The sequence below is a fragment of the Anas platyrhynchos genome, chromosome 13 (genome assembly GCF_047663525.1).
Source record: "Anas platyrhynchos isolate ZD024472 breed Pekin duck chromosome 13, IASCAAS_PekinDuck_T2T, whole genome shotgun sequence".
In the NCBI taxonomy this organism is placed as follows: Eukaryota; Metazoa; Chordata; class Aves; order Anseriformes; family Anatidae; genus Anas; species Anas platyrhynchos.
Genome location: NC_092599.1, coordinates 9,811,193 through 9,829,033, shown reverse-complemented (window position 1 = coordinate 9,829,033; position 17,841 = coordinate 9,811,193). Strand labels below are relative to the sequence as shown.

The following is a 17,841-nucleotide window of genomic DNA, read 5'->3' as shown; positions in this document are numbered from 1 at the left end:
GAATGCATTTAGAAAGTTAGACAAGTATTGGCACGAGCACGCACTTGTTTTCAGTGTTCTTCCTGGTGAACCAATGTCAGCTGCTCTTTCTAGAGCAAAACGGTGCCTGAGTGAGCCAGCGAGGACAGGTCTGTGCTGCCACTGCCTGAGCAGTGCTGCCTCAACTGTGTTCACAGGACGCTCCATACAGGCTGTGCCTGCTAATGATCTGTGCAGGATGGGTGTTGATTTTGTTCTTTGTTTTTCCAACCTCTTCAGCTGGCTTGTTTGTGCCTCCATTAAGTCCTTTGCCTTCATGGTCCTTGTCTTTGCAGTACAGCTACACAGCACCTCAACTCGAATTCAATGCCGTGGTGTTTGTGCAGAGGAGACGACACCTCCGAGTGGACAGTGCTGCAGATCTCCACGGTAGGAATGCAACACTGCTTCAGCAGAGACAGCAAGTGGGATGGAAGGGAATCAAGGAATCCTCAGCTTGGGCTTTTTGCATCTGTAGTAGTCCTATCACAGGGACCAAAGCAAACATAAAGCCTTGGTTCTATCAGTTCTCACAGAGAAGGGAGGTGGAGGGGTTTCTTTGTAAGACACCAAGTGCTGGAATATTCTGTGCCTTAGGGGCTGCTTTCAGATGCCTCTGAACGTTTCTCTTTTGCAGTGACTTTTTACAACTGCTCTGTGGGACACACCGATTGTAGCCGCTGCCAAACAGCTGACTCGAAGTACAACTGTGTGTGGTGTGGAGGCAGCAACCCCAGCTGCATCTTCAGGGGCTCCTGCAAAGAAGAGATAGAAGACCTGTGTCCAGCACCACTCATTCACTCTGTGAGTAACCCACTCACCAGTGCACTACACCTGGGGCAAGGAGGGCTGCATTCTCTGGTTGAAACCAGAGGTCTGTGAACTCCGAGTGAACAGTGCACCTCAGCAGGACATTGGCCATCAGAAGAGCAAGATAATCCTATTCTGCTCTCATCTCTCGGTGGCGTGAGGATGCTAGATTTGTGCTGGGCTTTCATTGTACTCATAAAGACCATTGGGGAAAGCTGCATTTGTATGTCATGTGAGCTGAAACTGGCATGCCAGAAGGAGCTGAATCATTCAGAAGCTGGAAAGGGTCCACAAGTTGGATCCCCCAACTGTTCTGAGCCAGAGCTTGAACCAGGCTGGCCCAACTGAGCCTGGGGTAAAGGAGGGCAAATCCTAATGATAATGGCACAGCAGGGATGTGAAAGGCATGACAGGTTACTGAGATTAATGATTTTTGTCTGTTTATTTTAAATGTCTCTTGCTAACTGCCACATGACAAGTGTCTGTAGCCATGTGTCCCTTTTGCTGTCAGCTTGTCCTCCCTCCAGTGGCACACAACGTCCATGTGCTGCATCTTGTCGTAGTTCACCTTGGATGCTGCTGAGGGACAGAGCTTTGAAGTTTGTGCAGCATGTGATTCATTGTCGTACTGATGCTGAGAGGGTAATGGTGCTTGCTGCTTCAACACCAGTAACATTTATCAGCTTGTGCATTCCCACTCTTCAGTAGAGATGCCCTAACGGAGTGGTCAGCATGGTGATGAGAAGGCAAAGCAGGGCAGTCCTTGCCTGTAGAAGTCTAGAGTGGACTCATACCCTCTGGGGAACTGCTGGCAATGGTGAGGTATAGGACAGAAAGCTCTGATTGTGGCGTTCTTTATGGCCTTTCTTCTGAGGATGCAGCCTGGATCTAGTCCCAGCCACCAAAGGGAATCATCAGCAATGGCCAGACCAGGCAGAATTTGCAGTGGGGCAGTAGTGAAGGGCCTGGTGCTGTAGATCAGTCACCAGGCTGAGGAGGTCTGAGATACTGTGACACTTACACGTGCGCGGGTGTCTTTGCAGGTATACCCCCTGTCTGGACCAGTGGAAGGTGGCACTAGAATCACCATCACTGGCTCAAACCTCGGGCAGAAACATCAAGACATTGCAGAAACTGTCACTGTTGCAGGAATTCCTTGTGCCGTAGATGCTCAAGAGTATGAGATCTCTAGCAGGTAGAGTATCTGTGAACCTTCTCCCAGAGACAGGCGCTGGCTTTTCCCTTGGCTGCTGACACCAGGCTGAGATTTCGTTGCCTTTGCTGTAGCAGGTATCGAGCCTTGCCCATTCCCCAGGGAGTGCCCCTGAGTAAGGTCGCTGTCTGATTAGTTATTCCTCAGGCAGTGACCTTGGGGAGATAAGTTTGTGTACAAGGCAATGACCAAACAGTGCTGCAGTGTACTGAACACAGCTAGCCGGCTCAGGGAGTCACGGGCTCAGCTGCAGTTTCATGGGTGTCTCTGTCACAGCTTCCTTTCAGTAACGCACAGGACGTGGCTTTTTATAAGTGTCACTGCCAGGAAAATATCCTGGCCTTGTAAACACAGGATGAGGATGGGGATGCGTGGTTGGAGGTACAGCACAATTCCTTGCCTCTGCTAGAACAGGCACACCCCAAGGTGTTTTCCGTCACTTTCTAGCCAGACCTCCACCTCCCTGAACAAATCCAGTGAAAGGACCTTCTTAGCCAGGGACTGACAGGGGAGTCCTGCTGAGCCCTGTGCCACGCTTTGTTGGCTAGCAGGGCATGGCAGCTCGTGGTGCCTGTAAAAGTAGTGACTATGGGAAGGATGAGAAGGGGCAAGAGAGGTCCTGCTGAATCCAGCTAATAAAGTGATAAAGAGAATTGGGTAGTTGTGTGTCTGGTCAGGGAAGGACCATACAACAAGCAAGTGTAGTCAGGTGTTTAGAGGTGTGACTGGAACAGCTAGGAAGCAAAGAGAAATATTTGTACAGTTGGCCTATGGCAGGACAGGTAGGTGGGAGCCTTGGACAAGGGAGGCAGAGGAGCCAAGCAACCAGCAGGAGATGAGGAGAGAAGAGCAGAGCAATTGTGAGTAACTTCTCATCAGAGCTATCACAAACCCATTTTTCCATTCCATGGTAGCAGTAGCTGTAGCACCCTTCCCCTGGGAGCAAGGTAAGATCCTGCTGGGAAGTGGCCTGCTGTGTTGAGCAGTGTTGTCCTGTCTGTGCTGCTTGTTTGTCTGGATCCATTTGCTTTCTGTTTTCATCCTAGAATTAGAGCGTAATCTTTCTTGGGTGGCACTGTCTTTGTTCTGTATGTCACCTGGCATCCCAAGGTCCTAGCTTGGGACTGGCTCCCTGCCAGTCTCTTCAGATTTCTGGGCCTTTTTGGTTGGGGGCATGTAACTTTGAACTTGGAACCCACTCCTGAGCAAGGCCCAGACAAAATTAATCTCTTACTGCATAGGGAATCTGGCAAAGCCTGCTGCAGAGCAAAGTTTTTGTGATAGTAAATCAGTGCTCAAACAGGGCAGCAAGGAATCCTATGTTAGAAGAATAACCTGATTTTTTTTTGCATTGTCAGCATCTCCCATACCAAATTATGGCTGGAAAAGGGACAGGGAAGAATGGGTGGTGCACACAGGGAGGGCTGGCAGATCCCAGAGGCTGCTGGCTGAAGACCAGCTAAACCTACAGCTTTTTCTGCATCAGACACAGTGCTAATGTGCGGCTTGAGGTCACTCCAGATGTGTCTGATTTGATCAGCTCTGGACTGTAGCAGAGTTCTTGGCCTCTTTCTGCATCTGATGTAGTGGGCTTCCTCCTGTCTGTCCCTGAAAAAGTGATCTTGGATGGGATGGACCCTTTTGGAACTGCCCCCTGTTTTTTTTCCTGCTGCACCTAAACTGGCTTTTAAAGGAGTTTTTCCACGTTCAGTGGTGTATTCTGAGCATGTGATAAGGCTGAAAGAGAAGGGAGCTGTGGTTGCTAGGTGGTTTTAGAACACGATGCAGAGGATACAGCTCGTTTTCTCTTCCGTGCTGTGACGCTGTTCTTGGATTGTCCTGCAGTATCGTCTGTGTCACTGGCGGGAGCTGGACGGAGAGATTCGGGCACGTGGTGGTGGAAGTGCCTGGAGGAGGACGTGGAGTCTCTGGGCATATTTTCACCTATCAGGTAATGTGGCTATTGCTTCTTTTATACCTCTCCCTATTCTTCTAGTATTTCTGCTGAAGAGCTGCCAATTGCATGAACTTACGGCTCTCTATCAGAAACTTGGTGCTGGTGTTTTTATCCAATTTATCTGGTCTTTCAGTTCTGTTTCCTTTGTTTGTTTTTCTTCCCTGTTGTTAAGATCATAAGAACAGATGTATTGGATTGTATGAAGGTTTCCATAGTCTAGTGGTTTTTTTTTGTTTTGTTTTGTTTTGTTTTGTTTTTTTGATGGTGACAATGTAAATATTTAAAGAGGAAAAATACTAGGTACTTCTCTGATTTGGAGATTTTCATTGGTGACTTAGCATCCTGTTAAGACTTGTAACCTTCCTTTTATTAATTTGCAAATTGCTGCTTGAAAAGTTCTTACTTCTGACCTTCAGCAGCTGGTGGCAATAAGTCCAGTGTATGTAGAAGCTTCCTATTATTTTTAAACACCTTTCTGATAAATTGTCGATATCTTAAAACACAGCAACTATGAAATAGTTAAGTAATTTTAAGTTAGTTACTCACATTTCAACCTTGCTGTACAACTTACAGTTGTATTTGCCAAGTTGCATGTCTCACATTTCCCCTGGGAAGAGGAAAGATGTCTGAAAAGTCTTAAGCTATTACATTTTGCTGTATAAAACCATTTTGTATATTGGATTGTGCTTGTTATTGCTCTTTGTTTTGGTTTTCTTATCACCATTTGAGGCAGGGTGATTAGAACTGCGTACTTACATTCAAGATGTGAGTGCAACAGGAATTTGTACTATCATATATATATTTAATTCTCAATTCCTTTCCCAGGAATTCACACGGCTTGATGTATTTTTATTGGGATCTGTGCTTATAGAGTTGTTATAGGCACTAAAGCACTCCTGAATGGGTTATTTCAAAGCTCACAACTGGGCTGGTTTCGTTGTTGTAGTCTGTCTGCTCCATCTCATTTTATGTATCTTGCTTTTCATTTATCATTTGTCAGTAGCGACTTAACTTGCGCCACTCTGTTGCCTGGTTCCTCTATTTTTTTCTGCACCGCCTGGGACTAAGTCATCGTTAGTGTGAATAATTTATCAAATTTCATTTCTCCTTTCCAGGTGACCTAGCAGCATGCTTAGCAGCTCAGGCCTTAAGACAAATTCTTAAGGCTCCCTGCTGGTAATCTCTTCATCTACTAGACAAACAGACAATTTATTTGCTGCCTTGTATTTCCTAACTTGAGTTATTAATCCAGTTACTGATCTGAACAATCCCTTTGAACTGTTAATCCTAGGGTTTGTGTGTGAGGCTCACAGCTCTGCTGTCTGCAGCATCTGTCTGCCTCTTGCATTGTGGAAAGACAAGTCTCTGATTCGCATTTCTTGCTAGTGTGGTTGATCCCTCCTCTCCTGGTGCCATTCCATAGCAAGGCAGCAGCTGGAGTCTAGCTGAGGACTGCATGTGATTGGGAATCTATAGCTTGTGTTTTCGGAGCACTGGAGATCACTGCTACTTTCTTTCCTTGCCTTATTTTGCGACGGTCTTGTCACTCATCTCTTTTTCTTTTTTTGTTCTAGAACCCGGAGCTGAAATCCATTGTTCCAACTCAGGGCCCTAAAGCAGGAGGAACATGCCTTACCCTTCTGGGCTCAAAGCTGCTGACTGGACATCCTAGTGAGATCAGTGTCCTGCTTGGAGACCTCCCTTGCCGCATGTAAGATCAGAGCCTGCCCATGTGCTGGCTGTGCACTGGCCCGAGTCTACCCCAGAGCCCTGCAGGGTTTTCAGCATTAAATTTAGGAAAATATGGGAACAGGTTCACAGGCTGTCAGCAAAGAGCAAGGCATAGTACTATAGAACCTTTCTCTGCAGTGGCTGTATTAATCCTTTATTCTCTTTTTTGTCTCTCCAAGCCTCTCTGAGATGACAGAGGATCAGCTGGCGTGTCAGACAAGTCCCAGCAACGTGTCTGCAGAGCTACCAGTCACTATCAAGTATGGGGACCAGGAGCGGAGGCTGGAAGGATTCCTCTTCAGATATACCCTGGATCCCAACATCACTTTTGCAGAGCCACCTAAAAGCTTTCTCAGGTACAAAGACCGAGGGCTTGTGCCTTCCCTGAGGCTGTGTGCCATGGCAGGCAGGTGCTACAGCACCAGTGGCATCTGTTTGTTGTGCTGCACTCTGAAAAAAGCCAGGCATAAACAGAAAGGTGGGAGCATGGGACAGAGCTAATGAATAATAGGTGCGTGAGATTGCCTGCTTTTCTTTTCCAGCGGAGGGAGAGTGCTCAGAGTTCACGGATACAACTTGGATGTTGTACAGAAACCGAAGATTCGTGTTACAGTCTCTCCATCTGAACGCCGGCGCCGAGGAGTGGGGCGATGGCGCAGAATAATCCCAGACACCGAGTGCCCTGAGGGTGCTCTGTGCAGCGTCCAGCAGGTAGCGTGGTGAAGTGCTCAGTGGAGCTGAGGGTTCTTGAGGGCTGGTGCGTTGTGCTGCAAAGGTGGACTTTCTGTCCCTAGGGCTTCTGGACCCCTTGCTGTTATCTGCTCAGTTCCCACCAACTAACAGTCTTGGCCAAACGGAAGCGATCTCTGCCAGACTGAAAGGTTAAGCATTTTCACAGACGTTTGCATGAGTTGGGTTTGCCTCTGCTCAAAGATGTGCAGGGCTTGTGATAGGAGACAAGCAGCAGGGCAGCAGTGTGGAGATAAAGAAATCTGCAGCTGAGCCAGAGCTTGTCTGGCTCAGCGTGTCCATGCTCCAGACTTTCTTTTTGCATAGTTCAGGTCTGTCTTTAGAGCTCCTGGGCTCTTTCACTCTGAGATATAAAACCAGGCAGAGTTCAGTGAAATGACCAATTCCACCAACGTTTTTCTGTTCTCCAGATGTCAGTGTCCTGAGATGAGTCACTGCTTAGGTCTTGATCTGACCATCAAGACTGCAGAGCTTGCAGCAGAATTTGCAGTTAGGGGGTATTTGGTAGCCGAAGTACAACAAGGGTTTGCATTCATAGTGCAAACAACGGAGGGCTTCCTGTTCATAAACTTGGAGGCCTTGTCTTTGTTTTTTAATCTCCCAGTGTGCTGAGAAGTAATCATCTGACATTTCATCTGGTATTCTGAGAGAGGTGGTGAGGATGATGCTCTTCATAATCTTATGCATATATGAAAACTGCTCTAACTATGTAGGACTTTTTTCTATGTTAAGTCCCTTCCAGGTTTCTGTCCTACAGATATGGAGCTGAATATGCTCCCAAAGGACATGTACTACTAAAGGCTGTTTTTCCCAATGTTTTTAGGAAGGCATTTGTGGCTGTGAATTCCTCTGGGGGAGAGAAAAATGGCTAATGCTCTCATCACATGTATAAAACATATGTAATCCTACAAGGGACACTTCTTTCACAGAAACATTCAGGTTAGGAAGTCTGCAGTGCCTTGAAGGTCTTTGGTCCCCTTCTGTCAGAGCAAGGAGATCTAAAGCTAATGCTGCTCCAGATTTTGCTGCTGTGGGAGCGTTGGAGCTGATTTCCACTGCTGAAACCTAGGTACTTGCAGTAAAATCAGTGCTCTGAAGACTTTCTTTAGAGGAACATGGGGAATTCCTCAGATCTTACGTTTTTCTCTCTACAATTAGCAGAGCTTTTCTGGCATTGCTCCAGGTAAGAGGAGCACAGACTCACCCCAGATTATGCAGGGTTTGAAAGCATTGCAGAGCTGCAAGAGAAGTCTTTAGTGTTTCACTGCTAATGCTTTTTTTATTTTCCCCTCTTTGGCATTTAGTTTGAAGAACCGTGTCTTGTTAACTCCTCCTACCTGATCCTGTGCAAGACTCCAGCCATTAACCTGCTATTACGGAGTGTCCACATCAAACTGGAATTTATTCTGGATAATTTGAGCTTCGATTTCAACTCATTGCATCCCATGCCCTTCTCTTACGAAGTCAACCCCATCCTCAAGCCACTGAATGCTGAAGACCCTGCCAAACCATATCGTCACAAGCCAGGAAGCGTCATCTCTGTGGAGGTAACACAAGAACTATCTAGAAATAACATATGCTGTACAAAGTTGTTGCTAACCTGAGGCTGTTTTAAATTGGCAACATGCAGCTTCTGAGATTTTTAAAGCATTTGACAGGCTTGCAGCCTGTCACAGCACATCTGCTTTGGCCTCTGAGAAATGGCACATTAAAGGAGGAAAAAGGAGTGCATCAAAAAAGCCTCTTGAGACCATAAATCATTTAGGGTTTCATAGGGCTCATGGAAACTTCCATAGTTATTTTATTTTTGTCCTAATGTGAATTAACACTATTTGTGTATGAGGTATTAGTACCAAAAAAGCACCAATACATTCTATTCTCAGCTGCCATTTTTTCATGACATCTTAAAATTCTTCTATAAGTAACTTAAGAGTAAAAAAAATAGGAAGAGGAAAAAAAGAAAAAGAAAAACAACAAACAGGTGGAAATAGGAAAATCATTGGTTATAGAGGACGCAAAAGGGCAGAGTGGCAAATGTTTGTATTTTTTTTATATATATGTGAGGAAAAGGCACTTTGATATTTCTCTTCCATAGAAAGGTACTCTCTAGTCCAGTAGCAGTTAAGAAAGGTAGTTTCTGCAGCTGGAGACGTGCGCTTTCTCCACTTGATCTTTTCGATCACAGAGTGAAGATTGTTTGGCTTACAAAATTAACTTGTGAAGCCAATTCAGATGGGAGCCCAGTCAGGGAAGAAGAAAAGCTCCTCTCATCCTATGGTGCTCCATCTTCTCTGGAGCCATGGGCAATGCAGAGAATGCTTCTTAGCCCGATTTGATGCCCTGTTCCACCTCTGTTCCAGGGGGAAAATCTAGATCTGGCCATTTCCAAGGATGAAGTTATGGCCATGATTGGGGAAGGAATCTGCGTGGTGAAGACACTAACGAGGAATCATCTCTACTGTGAGCCTCCTTCTGAGCAGCCAGCTCCGCGGCACCGCACAAAGCGGGAGGGCACCGACTTGCTCCCAGAGTTCACGGTAGGGAATCAGCAAGAAATCATGTCGTTAGTGGGTGCACAAGCAAGAAGGTAGTGATGGAAGGAGTGAGTGGGACGGGAAGTAAGAGAGAGGCAGAAATGGTGGCAAGGAGCTGCTTTTATTCTCAACTCTACCCTTAACTGCCAAACAGTGCCTGGAACAAGCAGCACAGCTGGATTCAGGAGCTGTGCCATGGGATGTAGCCTTACTAGAGAGCTGTGTGCCACCTCTGCTTGTTCTGCAGAAGCTGTGTGTCTTTGCTTTTTGTTGCTGCACTGAGGTGCTGCATCACAGCACCTGCTTTCGCTCCAGGTACAAATGGGAAACCTGAACTTCCTCCTGGGCCGAGTGCAGTATGACACAGAAAGCCAGCTCACCTTCCCACTGGAGGCACAGATTGGTTTGGGTGTTGGTGCGTCCTTTGTGGCACTCGTCGTTCTGGTCATTGTCTTCATATACAGGTGAGAGGCTGTGGCATTGTATGGGAGCTTTAGCTTCTCAAAGTTATTCAGTTGATGTGATCAAGCCTGTATATTCTAGGCCTAAGCAAAGTCCTAGTTTACTTTTATTTTGTTACAAATTCTGAGCCCTTTATGTTTTTGGACGTGTGAGGCATAGGGGTGGTGTGCCTGCGTTGTGATTCATTCAGAGCACTCACCTAATGGGTGCTCCAAGGGACAGATGTAGTTACAGGACACAGTTTGGTGTCCTGTAAAGGTGGTGTTCAGTAGAAATCACCTCAACAGCATTGCCCTGGAGTCCTTGGCAGCAACACAACAGCTGGCTAAGACCACTGGGAACAATTCTGTTTCTTACTACAGGAGGAAGAGCAAACAGGCTCTGAGGGATTACAAGAAAGTTCAAATCCAGCTGGAAAATCTAGAAACAAGTGTTCGGGACAGATGCAAAAAGGAATTCACAGGTTAGTCACAGAGCTCCTACATTCCTGCAGCTTCAGGAAAGTTTGAAGAACCACACAGAGCCCTACCATTCTTTTCATTCCTGCATACTTGTTTGGGTAGCTCAGGACAGGCAATAGCTTTATCCTGTGCTAGTGCATTGAAACATATAGCCACATCTGTGTATTTCATTCTTCTCTTTAATTCAGAGCACAGTGATCTATACAGACCCCTCTGATTCTCCAGTCCATCCTCCAGACTCAGATGAAGAGCTAAAGGTCAAGACAGCGCACTTGGAGAGACCTTAAGTACAGCTAGCCCAGTCTGTGTGTAGAGCAAGTTGAGTTACACCCCGTATCTTGAGTCTGCAAACCTTGAACTTCAGCTGCCTACAGCTGAGAGCCCTTGTGTGGGGCATTTAGGGCTCCAAAATTTGTGCAAGCTACTCAGCTTGTGATCTCTAACTAATGGGGGAAGCAGTGAGGAGCAGGAGATCCCTGGTACTTTGTAGATAATGCCATAACCACAGATCAGTGCTGAACAGCGGCTTCCTTTTTATGGCTGGCTTCCTTTTAAAGCTGGAAGCCAGACCCTAACTGTAAATGAGAATAATCACCAAATTCACCTGCTGATTCCCAATGCAGTTTCTCCCAGCACATAGTCTAGTGGTAAATATTCTCGCAATGGGACCCCAATGTGACTCTTCCTGACAGGAAACATCATTCCTCATCTTCAGTCCCATCCTGCTGGCCCTAGTTCCTGCCTGCACTCACCTCATGCTCTGTACCATCGCTTGTGTGATCATGCGGTCAACATCACGGGCATTTCCTTTCCCCCAGACCTGATGACTGAGATGATGGACCTCACAAGCGACCTTGTGGGCACAGGCATCCCCTTCTTGGACTACAAGTCCTATGCGGAGCGCATTTTCTTCCCGGGCCACCGTGAGTCACCATTGCAAAGGGACCTGGACATCCCCGAGTGCCGGCGGCAAACGGTGGAGCAGGGCTTGGTCCAGCTCTCCAACCTGCTCAACAGCAAGCTCTTCCTCACCAAGGTAAGGTCCCTCTTTCTGCTTGCAGAATGTAATGGGGTCTGGGCTGTATTGCTGGCAGGAAGCAGGCAGTGCTCATTAAAGTTCCTTCCTGATCAGCCCCCCCTGCAGCACCCCTGCTTGCAGGAGCCGTTAGGTGGGACTGCCTTGTTTTCAGGGGGTTCACACACTGCCTTGTCTCTCTCTCTCCACCAGTTCATTCACACTCTGGAAATCCAGCGTACTTTCTCTCCGAGAGACCGGGCCTATGTGGCATCTCTGCTCACTGTGTCGCTGCATGGGAAGCTGGAGTACTTCACTGACATCCTCAAAACACTCCTGAATGACCTTGTGGAGCAGTATGTGGCCAAGAACCCCAAGCTGATGCTGCGGAGGTGAGCAAGCCAGAAACGGTGCCGGTGTTAGCTACACCAGGGGACAGAGCCTTTCTGTCCAGCTAGCAAGCTCTGAGAAAGCTCTGAGGCTGAAATTACCCACCACAGATTCTTTTCTTCATCTGTTCTTCCGAAGCTGCTGTATGTTAGCTTTCTCTTTGTGCTCAAGTACTGCAGCTCAGTCAGATCTGCTGTTTAGAGGTCTGTGGGATTCCCAATACTGCCATGTGTGGAACCTAAATTGAAATATCTCCTATGTTTGGATCCCCATTAGCCTCCTGTCCAGTGTATCCTTCTGATCTGTACAAATTTCTCTTGTTTTGAGACCTGACAGAGGCTATCCTCTATCCCCTTTGTCTTTTCTGTCATTTGGTGCCTCCTTCAGGCTGAAAAGTGCTTCAAATAAGAAGTAGGATCAAGAGCATTAACCTGACTGGTCCCTAAAGTATTTTTTTCCCTTTTCCTTCCTCCCTTGATCCTGTGTATCATTTAGCATGCTCTTTTCTCACCTTTTGTCCAAAGGATCAATCTTTATCTCCCGTTTTCTCCCTGCTGTGCACTGTATCTTTGTGACCAACCTCATACTCTCTTTCAGGACGGAAACAGTGGTAGAGAAGCTGTTAACCAACTGGATGTCCATCTGCCTGTATGCATTTGTGAGGGTGAGTTCTTTGTCTCTTTGTGAAGGGGCCAAACGAGGTGAGGCAGCCACAGCTCTGCTTTGTGCCTCACTCTTAGCTGGAACGGTGCTGGAGCCATCCTGTATTTCAGGGAAGAGATGCTTAAATCAGCATCGATGCCACTCCCTGTTTCCAGGGAGGGGGTAGCAAGGAGAATCCCTCTGATTAGTGGCATGGAGACGGTGATGCTGTGGTCTTGTGCATCCAGCTGGTCCTTAGCCCCTGCAATTTCCCTGTGCTTGGAGCAGGAGCTGTTGGCAGGCTTTGCCTGCCTGCAGTGGTTTAACTGGTGTGTCACTGGTGTCCTCCGTCCTGCTGCTCTTCTGCTTGGTGTCCGTGTTTCTAAGCTGTTGGGTTCTGCTGAGAAGAGCCTGATGAATTTCTGTCAGGTGAAACTCCTTCCTTTCTGTGCCAGGACTCTGTTGGGGAGCCCCTTTACATGCTGTTCCGAGGAATCAAACACCAGGTGGACAAGGGCCCTGTTGACTGGGTGACAGGGAAAGCCAAATATACCCTGAATGACAACCGGCTTCTGAGAGAGGACCTGGAGTACCGGACTCTGGTAAGCACCAAATCTTTTGTCCCCTCTGGGCTCTCTGGTGTGGCAGAGTTTAATGTCCTATTTAAGTCAGAAGCACAATGTCCTGCACAATGTCCTCCTCTTTAAGGCAGAAGCACGACCTCCTAGGAGCCAGCTTTGTCCCAGCAGCATAACTCAGCAGTAGCTGAGCAAGAGCCCTGCTAAATCAGCCCTAGGCTGCTGGGAGCCATCACCACAGTAATCTGATGTATGTTCCATGCTCTGTGCCTAGAAATAAGGGGATGAAATTGCTGATGGTACATGGAAACCTAGAGCTCCCTAGAGCTGTTAAACCGACTTCCAGCTCTCAAGGGAAGGCTGGGAACACGGTGTTTAACAACCTGTGGCATTTTGTTTTCTGAAACTCCTCCAGTGAAAGAGCTAGCTGTTAACCTGCTTTAATGCCAGGCATCAAAGGTGTAAATGTGTCACGTTATGAGTAGCAAACTTATGAGGAGCTGTGACCTTTTCTTTTGTTCCGCAGACTTTAAACGCTTTGACGCAAGCAGGAGTTGCTGCAGGAGGGGCAGAGGACTCCCAAGGGATTTCTGCAAAAGTGCTAGACTGTGACACCATAACACAGGTGAAGGAGAAAATCCTAGACCAGATCTATAAAGGGACACCGTACTGTCACCGACCAGACCCAGACACCCTGGACCTTGGTGAGCAGAATGTCTTGGTGCCAAAACTCAGTGAGGAAGTGGAGGAGAGTGGTCATTTGCTATCTGTGCAATTTTCTGCTGAGCATGCAGTGTCCCTGCCCAGTGATCTTGCACTTTGGCTGGACCCAACAGGGCACGATGCAGGGAAGACTAAAAGCAAGAGGTGTAGGGGTGGGAAAGAAGCAAGTCCAGCCCCTTAGATTTCATGGTGCTTGGTGTTCTTTGCCATCTGGCCCATGGCAATGGCTTGGGTAAGGGGACAGAGGGAAAAGAAAAAAAAAAAAGGCATGGAGAAGGTATGGGAAGGAAAGATAATTTCAGTGAAGAGTTGCTACAGTCATGAACTGGCTCTTCCTGCTGGTGGAGTCAATGGTAGCACCTGAATAGTGTCTGTCAGGGAAGGTTTTGTCCCTTTCCTGGCTTGGAGTTTCACTCATTCAGGCTGAAGCACAGTAGATTTCAGAGATGCTTCTGCTTAACTTGTTTGTTTGTTTGTTATCTGTGTTTTGATGACTGTAGAGTGGAGATCAGGGCTGGCGGGTCATCTCATTCTGTCCGATGAGGATGTGACATCTGTTGTTCAAGGAACTTGGAAACGCCTGAACACTCTTCAGCATTACAAGGTCAGAACTGAGTCTACCATTGCCTTGTCCCCCCTTTCATCTTCTATACGCTGCTACGCTCCGTTTGTGGCTGTGGCTCCTCATGGATTACTGTAAAAACATCAGAGCTTTCTTGCAGCAGCATATTCAAATTAAGTCAGTGCTGTGTCCTACACCGTGACTTCTCAAGCAGCAAAGCCCCCTCCTGTTCCAGTTCAAATCAGTTAGTAGGTGATACTGCACTGATCTGTGTAGTTCTTAGGACTGGAAAGAGTTTGGGTTTTTAACTGTCTTGCACCCATGTGTCATATCGTGCACCAGTATGTCACAGCTTGCTGCAACGCGTTCTGGATGTGAATGACACCAATCCTGGGGCATTACCACTTTTATAATGTTCTGTACAGCAGTTTTTCAATCTGTACAAACAAGATTCGCCCACCATCAGGACAGATAGTGACAGTGCCCCAAGATCCCTATTTCTAGCAGTGGTACAGCATGTTCAGTTTGTTTTGCTGTACAAGCACTTGCCTGTGGTGCTGATGAGAGATGTGCTGTTTGTTCTGAATGTTGATTTTTGCTTGTGTGCAGGTGCCTGATGGAGCAACAGTCGCGCTGGTCCCTCGCCTGACCAAGCACATCCATAGAGAGAATCAGGATTACATCCCAGGAGAGAGTGAGTTTGATGTCCCCTTCTTATGAAATGATTTCACAGCACCTGTCAAGTGGGTGGGACAAGACTTGCTGTAGCCCTAGCTTTATGCTACGGAAGACTGATATGTGATTCCAATCGTAGGACTGGAAGTCTGGGCAGGAAAAATGAAGGAAAAGCAATAGAGTACATAAGCAGAGGAAAGGCAGGCTAGACGTGAAAATGCAAAATAAGTAGAATTCTGTAGTACTGGCTGTAGTGCTGGGCACAGTCCACAGCTTGTAGGAATCTTCAATAACTTTGTGAGTTGAGCATGGCCTGAGGGTGGTGATGGGACCCCAGCCAATTACCTCCCTGCCTTGCATAGCGTACAGCCCCACGGTTACTCCTGTGGTGCAAGGGACAGAAGCCCCAGGTTGCACTTAGCGGCTTTACACTAGATGTGAAAACAATTTCCTTGGCAAAGGGGAGGTGCAGACCTGGAACAGGCCACCACAGGTTGGGGATCTCTGTGTGGGAAGTTCCCAAGACTTTGAAGGCTTTGAGTGGACAAAAGCAACCTGATGCAGCGCTAGCAATAGCTGCACAGGAGGGTGGGTGGAGGCCTCCAGTGGTTCCTTCCCATCGGAGTACCCATCATACTGGGAATCTGCTTTCTTCCTTGAGCGTAACCTGGCCAAGTTCCACTGTGAGAGGGCTGACGCTTGTCTCTGAATAGAAACACCAATGCTGGAGGACGCAGATGAAGGTGGTATAAAACTTTGGCACCTGGTAAAACCAACAGAAGAGCCAGAGCTTCCCAAGCATCGCCGTGGGAGCTTAAGAGATCGGGAGCGAGCCAAGGCAATCCCGGAGATCTATCTGACACGTCTGCTCTCTATGAAGGTGAGAAGCACAGATTGCGTTGGGCTTGGGACCTTGCCTTCTTTCATATCCCCCTGACATATTTCAGGGATGTGTATGAAGATTAAGAGCCCCTTTGGGGCCGGGTTGGTGCATGTGCTGGTTGGTTCCAGCTGGGTTCCTCAAGGGACAGCCCCTGCACTTTGCCAGGCAGTGCCTGTATTCTGCCCCCAAACTTCTCTTGCTGCTGAGCAAACCCCTTCTCCTTGTTCCTGCCTGGCTGAATGCAGCTGCTGGCAGTCAGCAGTCCCCCTCCGCTGGTCAGTCTCTACAGTGCAGTTCCATCCCTTCATGTCGCAGGCTCTCTCTCCTCTGGCCCTAAGTCTGTCTGACTCCCCTCTGTGTTTTGACTGTTAATGAGCTTTCCCCTGGCCTCTCATCCAGAAGCTTCTGGGGCCTCATTTCCCCATTGCTGCTCCTGCAGTGGATGTGAGGTAGCTTGGGACCAGCAAGAGGAAGTCGCTGAGCAGAAGAGAATAACCACTCATCGTGAGTCCTGGGCTCTCCGTGTTCCTCTGGCTGTGCTGACTCAGTCCTGCTTGGTTCTCCACAGGGCACCCTGCAGAAGTTTGTGGATGACTTGTTCCAGGTGATCCTCAGTACCAACCGCCCCGTCCCGCTGGCGGTCAAATACTTCTTTGACCTGCTGGATGAGCAGGCGATGCACTACGGGATTGCAGATCCTGAGACCATCCATATCTGGAAGACAAACAGGTACGGTGCTCTGTGAGCCCCGAGGGAGGCACTGCTAATCTGGTTGGAGCTGCCCCTTGCGGAGAGAGCCACCTTTGTCGGCTGAGGAACAGCAAAGCACAGTGGAAAGCTGGTTTTGCTGAGAGGGTGAAGCTGGGAGGGGACCAGTATGACCAGTAGCATGTGCAGAATATCCTCCAGCACCGCACAGCTGCCTTCTTTGCTGATAAGCTGTCGTGCTTCCATCTTCTCTGCAGTCTGCCCCTGCGGTTCTGGATCAACATCATCAAGAACCCCCAGTTTGTTTTTGATGTGCAGACGTCAGATAACGTCGACGCTGTGCTTCTGGTCATCGCACAGACCTTCATGGACTCCTGTACGATTGCTGACCATAAGCTAGGACGGGTAAGTGTGGAGGTAGAAGCATGCAGCTGGCACAGGTAGTCTGAGCAGTGCTGACACAAGCAGGCAGTAATGTCTGCGTGGTTGCACTGGGACAGCCCACCAGGCCCACTCCTTGCTCTGGCATGCCAGGGGTCCCTTCACCAATCCACGGTCCCGCAGGCTGTGTTACTAGGGAGGGATCCAGTATTTCAAGTGCCCTCCGTGCACAGGGCAAAAGTTCCCAACGTGAGCAAATAATAGAGAATGGGATGGGGTCACCTGCTAAGGTTAGCTCGCAGCGTGATGAAGGAGCTTTGTGTAATCAATTCTGGTTTTGGATGTTCAAGGACTCTCCAATCAATAAGCTGCTCTATGCCCGGGACATTCCTCGCTACAAGCAAATGGTGGAAAGGTAAGGAACGAGCGGGGGAGTTGTAGTTTAAGCAGTGAGGAGGAGGCTGGGAGGAACGTGAGGGTAACTGCCTGTGTACCGCTGTAGGTATTATGCGGACATCCGTCAGACCATCTCTGCCAGTGACCAGGAGATGAACTCTGCCCTGGCTGAGCTATCACGGGTAAATAAAGTTATTTATTTCGGAAATCACCCTGGCCCCTCATCAGTGCATCAGATAGAAAGTTAGTAATGCAGAGCTCAGATATTCCAGCTGTGTGCAGAAATACTGATTGCTCCCAGTGGCCGCTCTGCTTCATGGCACCACTGCAAAGAAAAGTGCAGTCAAGGCTTCAGGGCAGGGAGTACGTGTGGTTTTTTTCCTTTGCTGGGAACCACTGGTGAATTCCCTTTCCTGTTGCTTTGTGCTGGGTTTAGTGACTCCTGCACATTTCCTAATGAGTTATGAGGACGTGGAATTTGGAAGAACAATTGTTAGGTGTCTCACAGCTTTATCTGACTTCCTCTCTTATTCAGAATTACTCAGGTGACCTCAATTCCCTGGTGGCTCTGCATGAATTGTACAAATACATCAATAAGTACTATGACCAGGTGAGTGCGTTCCCAGGCAGGTATGAACACGACCTCCTCCTTTTCCTGTCCAATCAAACACGCCCCCCCAAAAATTAATAATTAAGAGCAAGCAGATCATTTACAATGCTGTGTATTGTTTCATTGGCATGTATAACTTCCATGTCAGAAGTTTGCTTTACTCTTACTGATGAGGGAGGAGGGATATCACACAAAACAAGGACTTAGCCCTAACCTGGAGGCTGTTGACATTTCAAATACATTTGCTTTTTTTTTTTTTTTTTATTTATTGTGGTATCTAAACATTCTACTCTAACTACATTTTAAGTTTTAAGATTCCTTTAATAAAAAAGATAGAATTTT

At 47.7% G+C, this 17,841-nt stretch overlaps 1 protein-coding gene across 3 annotated transcripts in view; it reads left to right on the top strand.

Moving 5' to 3' along the window:
* Positions 1–17,841, top strand: part of PLXNB1 (plexin B1) — a 74,062-nt gene that overhangs the window by 52,168 nt on the left and 4,053 nt on the right. For all 3 annotated transcript variants that reach the window (XM_027467343.3, XM_072044132.1, XM_072044133.1), the window contains 24 exons: positions 315–408; positions 656–822; positions 1,872–2,023; positions 3,887–3,992; positions 5,573–5,709; positions 5,909–6,085; positions 6,272–6,440; positions 7,784–8,026; positions 8,840–9,016; positions 9,329–9,477; positions 9,838–9,938; positions 10,755–10,972; positions 11,165–11,343; positions 11,939–12,005; positions 12,439–12,585; positions 13,088–13,265; positions 13,785–13,888; positions 14,456–14,540; positions 15,235–15,401; positions 15,973–16,133; positions 16,370–16,517; positions 16,844–16,908; positions 16,996–17,071; positions 17,425–17,499. In XM_027467343.3, coding sequence (XP_027323144.3) covers positions 315–408; positions 656–822; positions 1,872–2,023; positions 3,887–3,992; positions 5,573–5,709; positions 5,909–6,085; positions 6,272–6,440; positions 7,784–8,026; positions 8,840–9,016; positions 9,329–9,477; positions 9,838–9,938; positions 10,755–10,972; positions 11,165–11,343; positions 11,939–12,005; positions 12,439–12,585; positions 13,088–13,265; positions 13,785–13,888; positions 14,456–14,540; positions 15,235–15,401; positions 15,973–16,133; positions 16,370–16,517; positions 16,844–16,908; positions 16,996–17,071; positions 17,425–17,499 — 3,342 coding nt within the window. The remainder of the gene's footprint in view (positions 1–314; positions 409–655; positions 823–1,871; positions 2,024–3,886; positions 3,993–5,572; positions 5,710–5,908; positions 6,086–6,271; positions 6,441–7,783; positions 8,027–8,839; positions 9,017–9,328; positions 9,478–9,837; positions 9,939–10,754; positions 10,973–11,164; positions 11,344–11,938; positions 12,006–12,438; positions 12,586–13,087; positions 13,266–13,784; positions 13,889–14,455; positions 14,541–15,234; positions 15,402–15,972; positions 16,134–16,369; positions 16,518–16,843; positions 16,909–16,995; positions 17,072–17,424; positions 17,500–17,841) is intronic.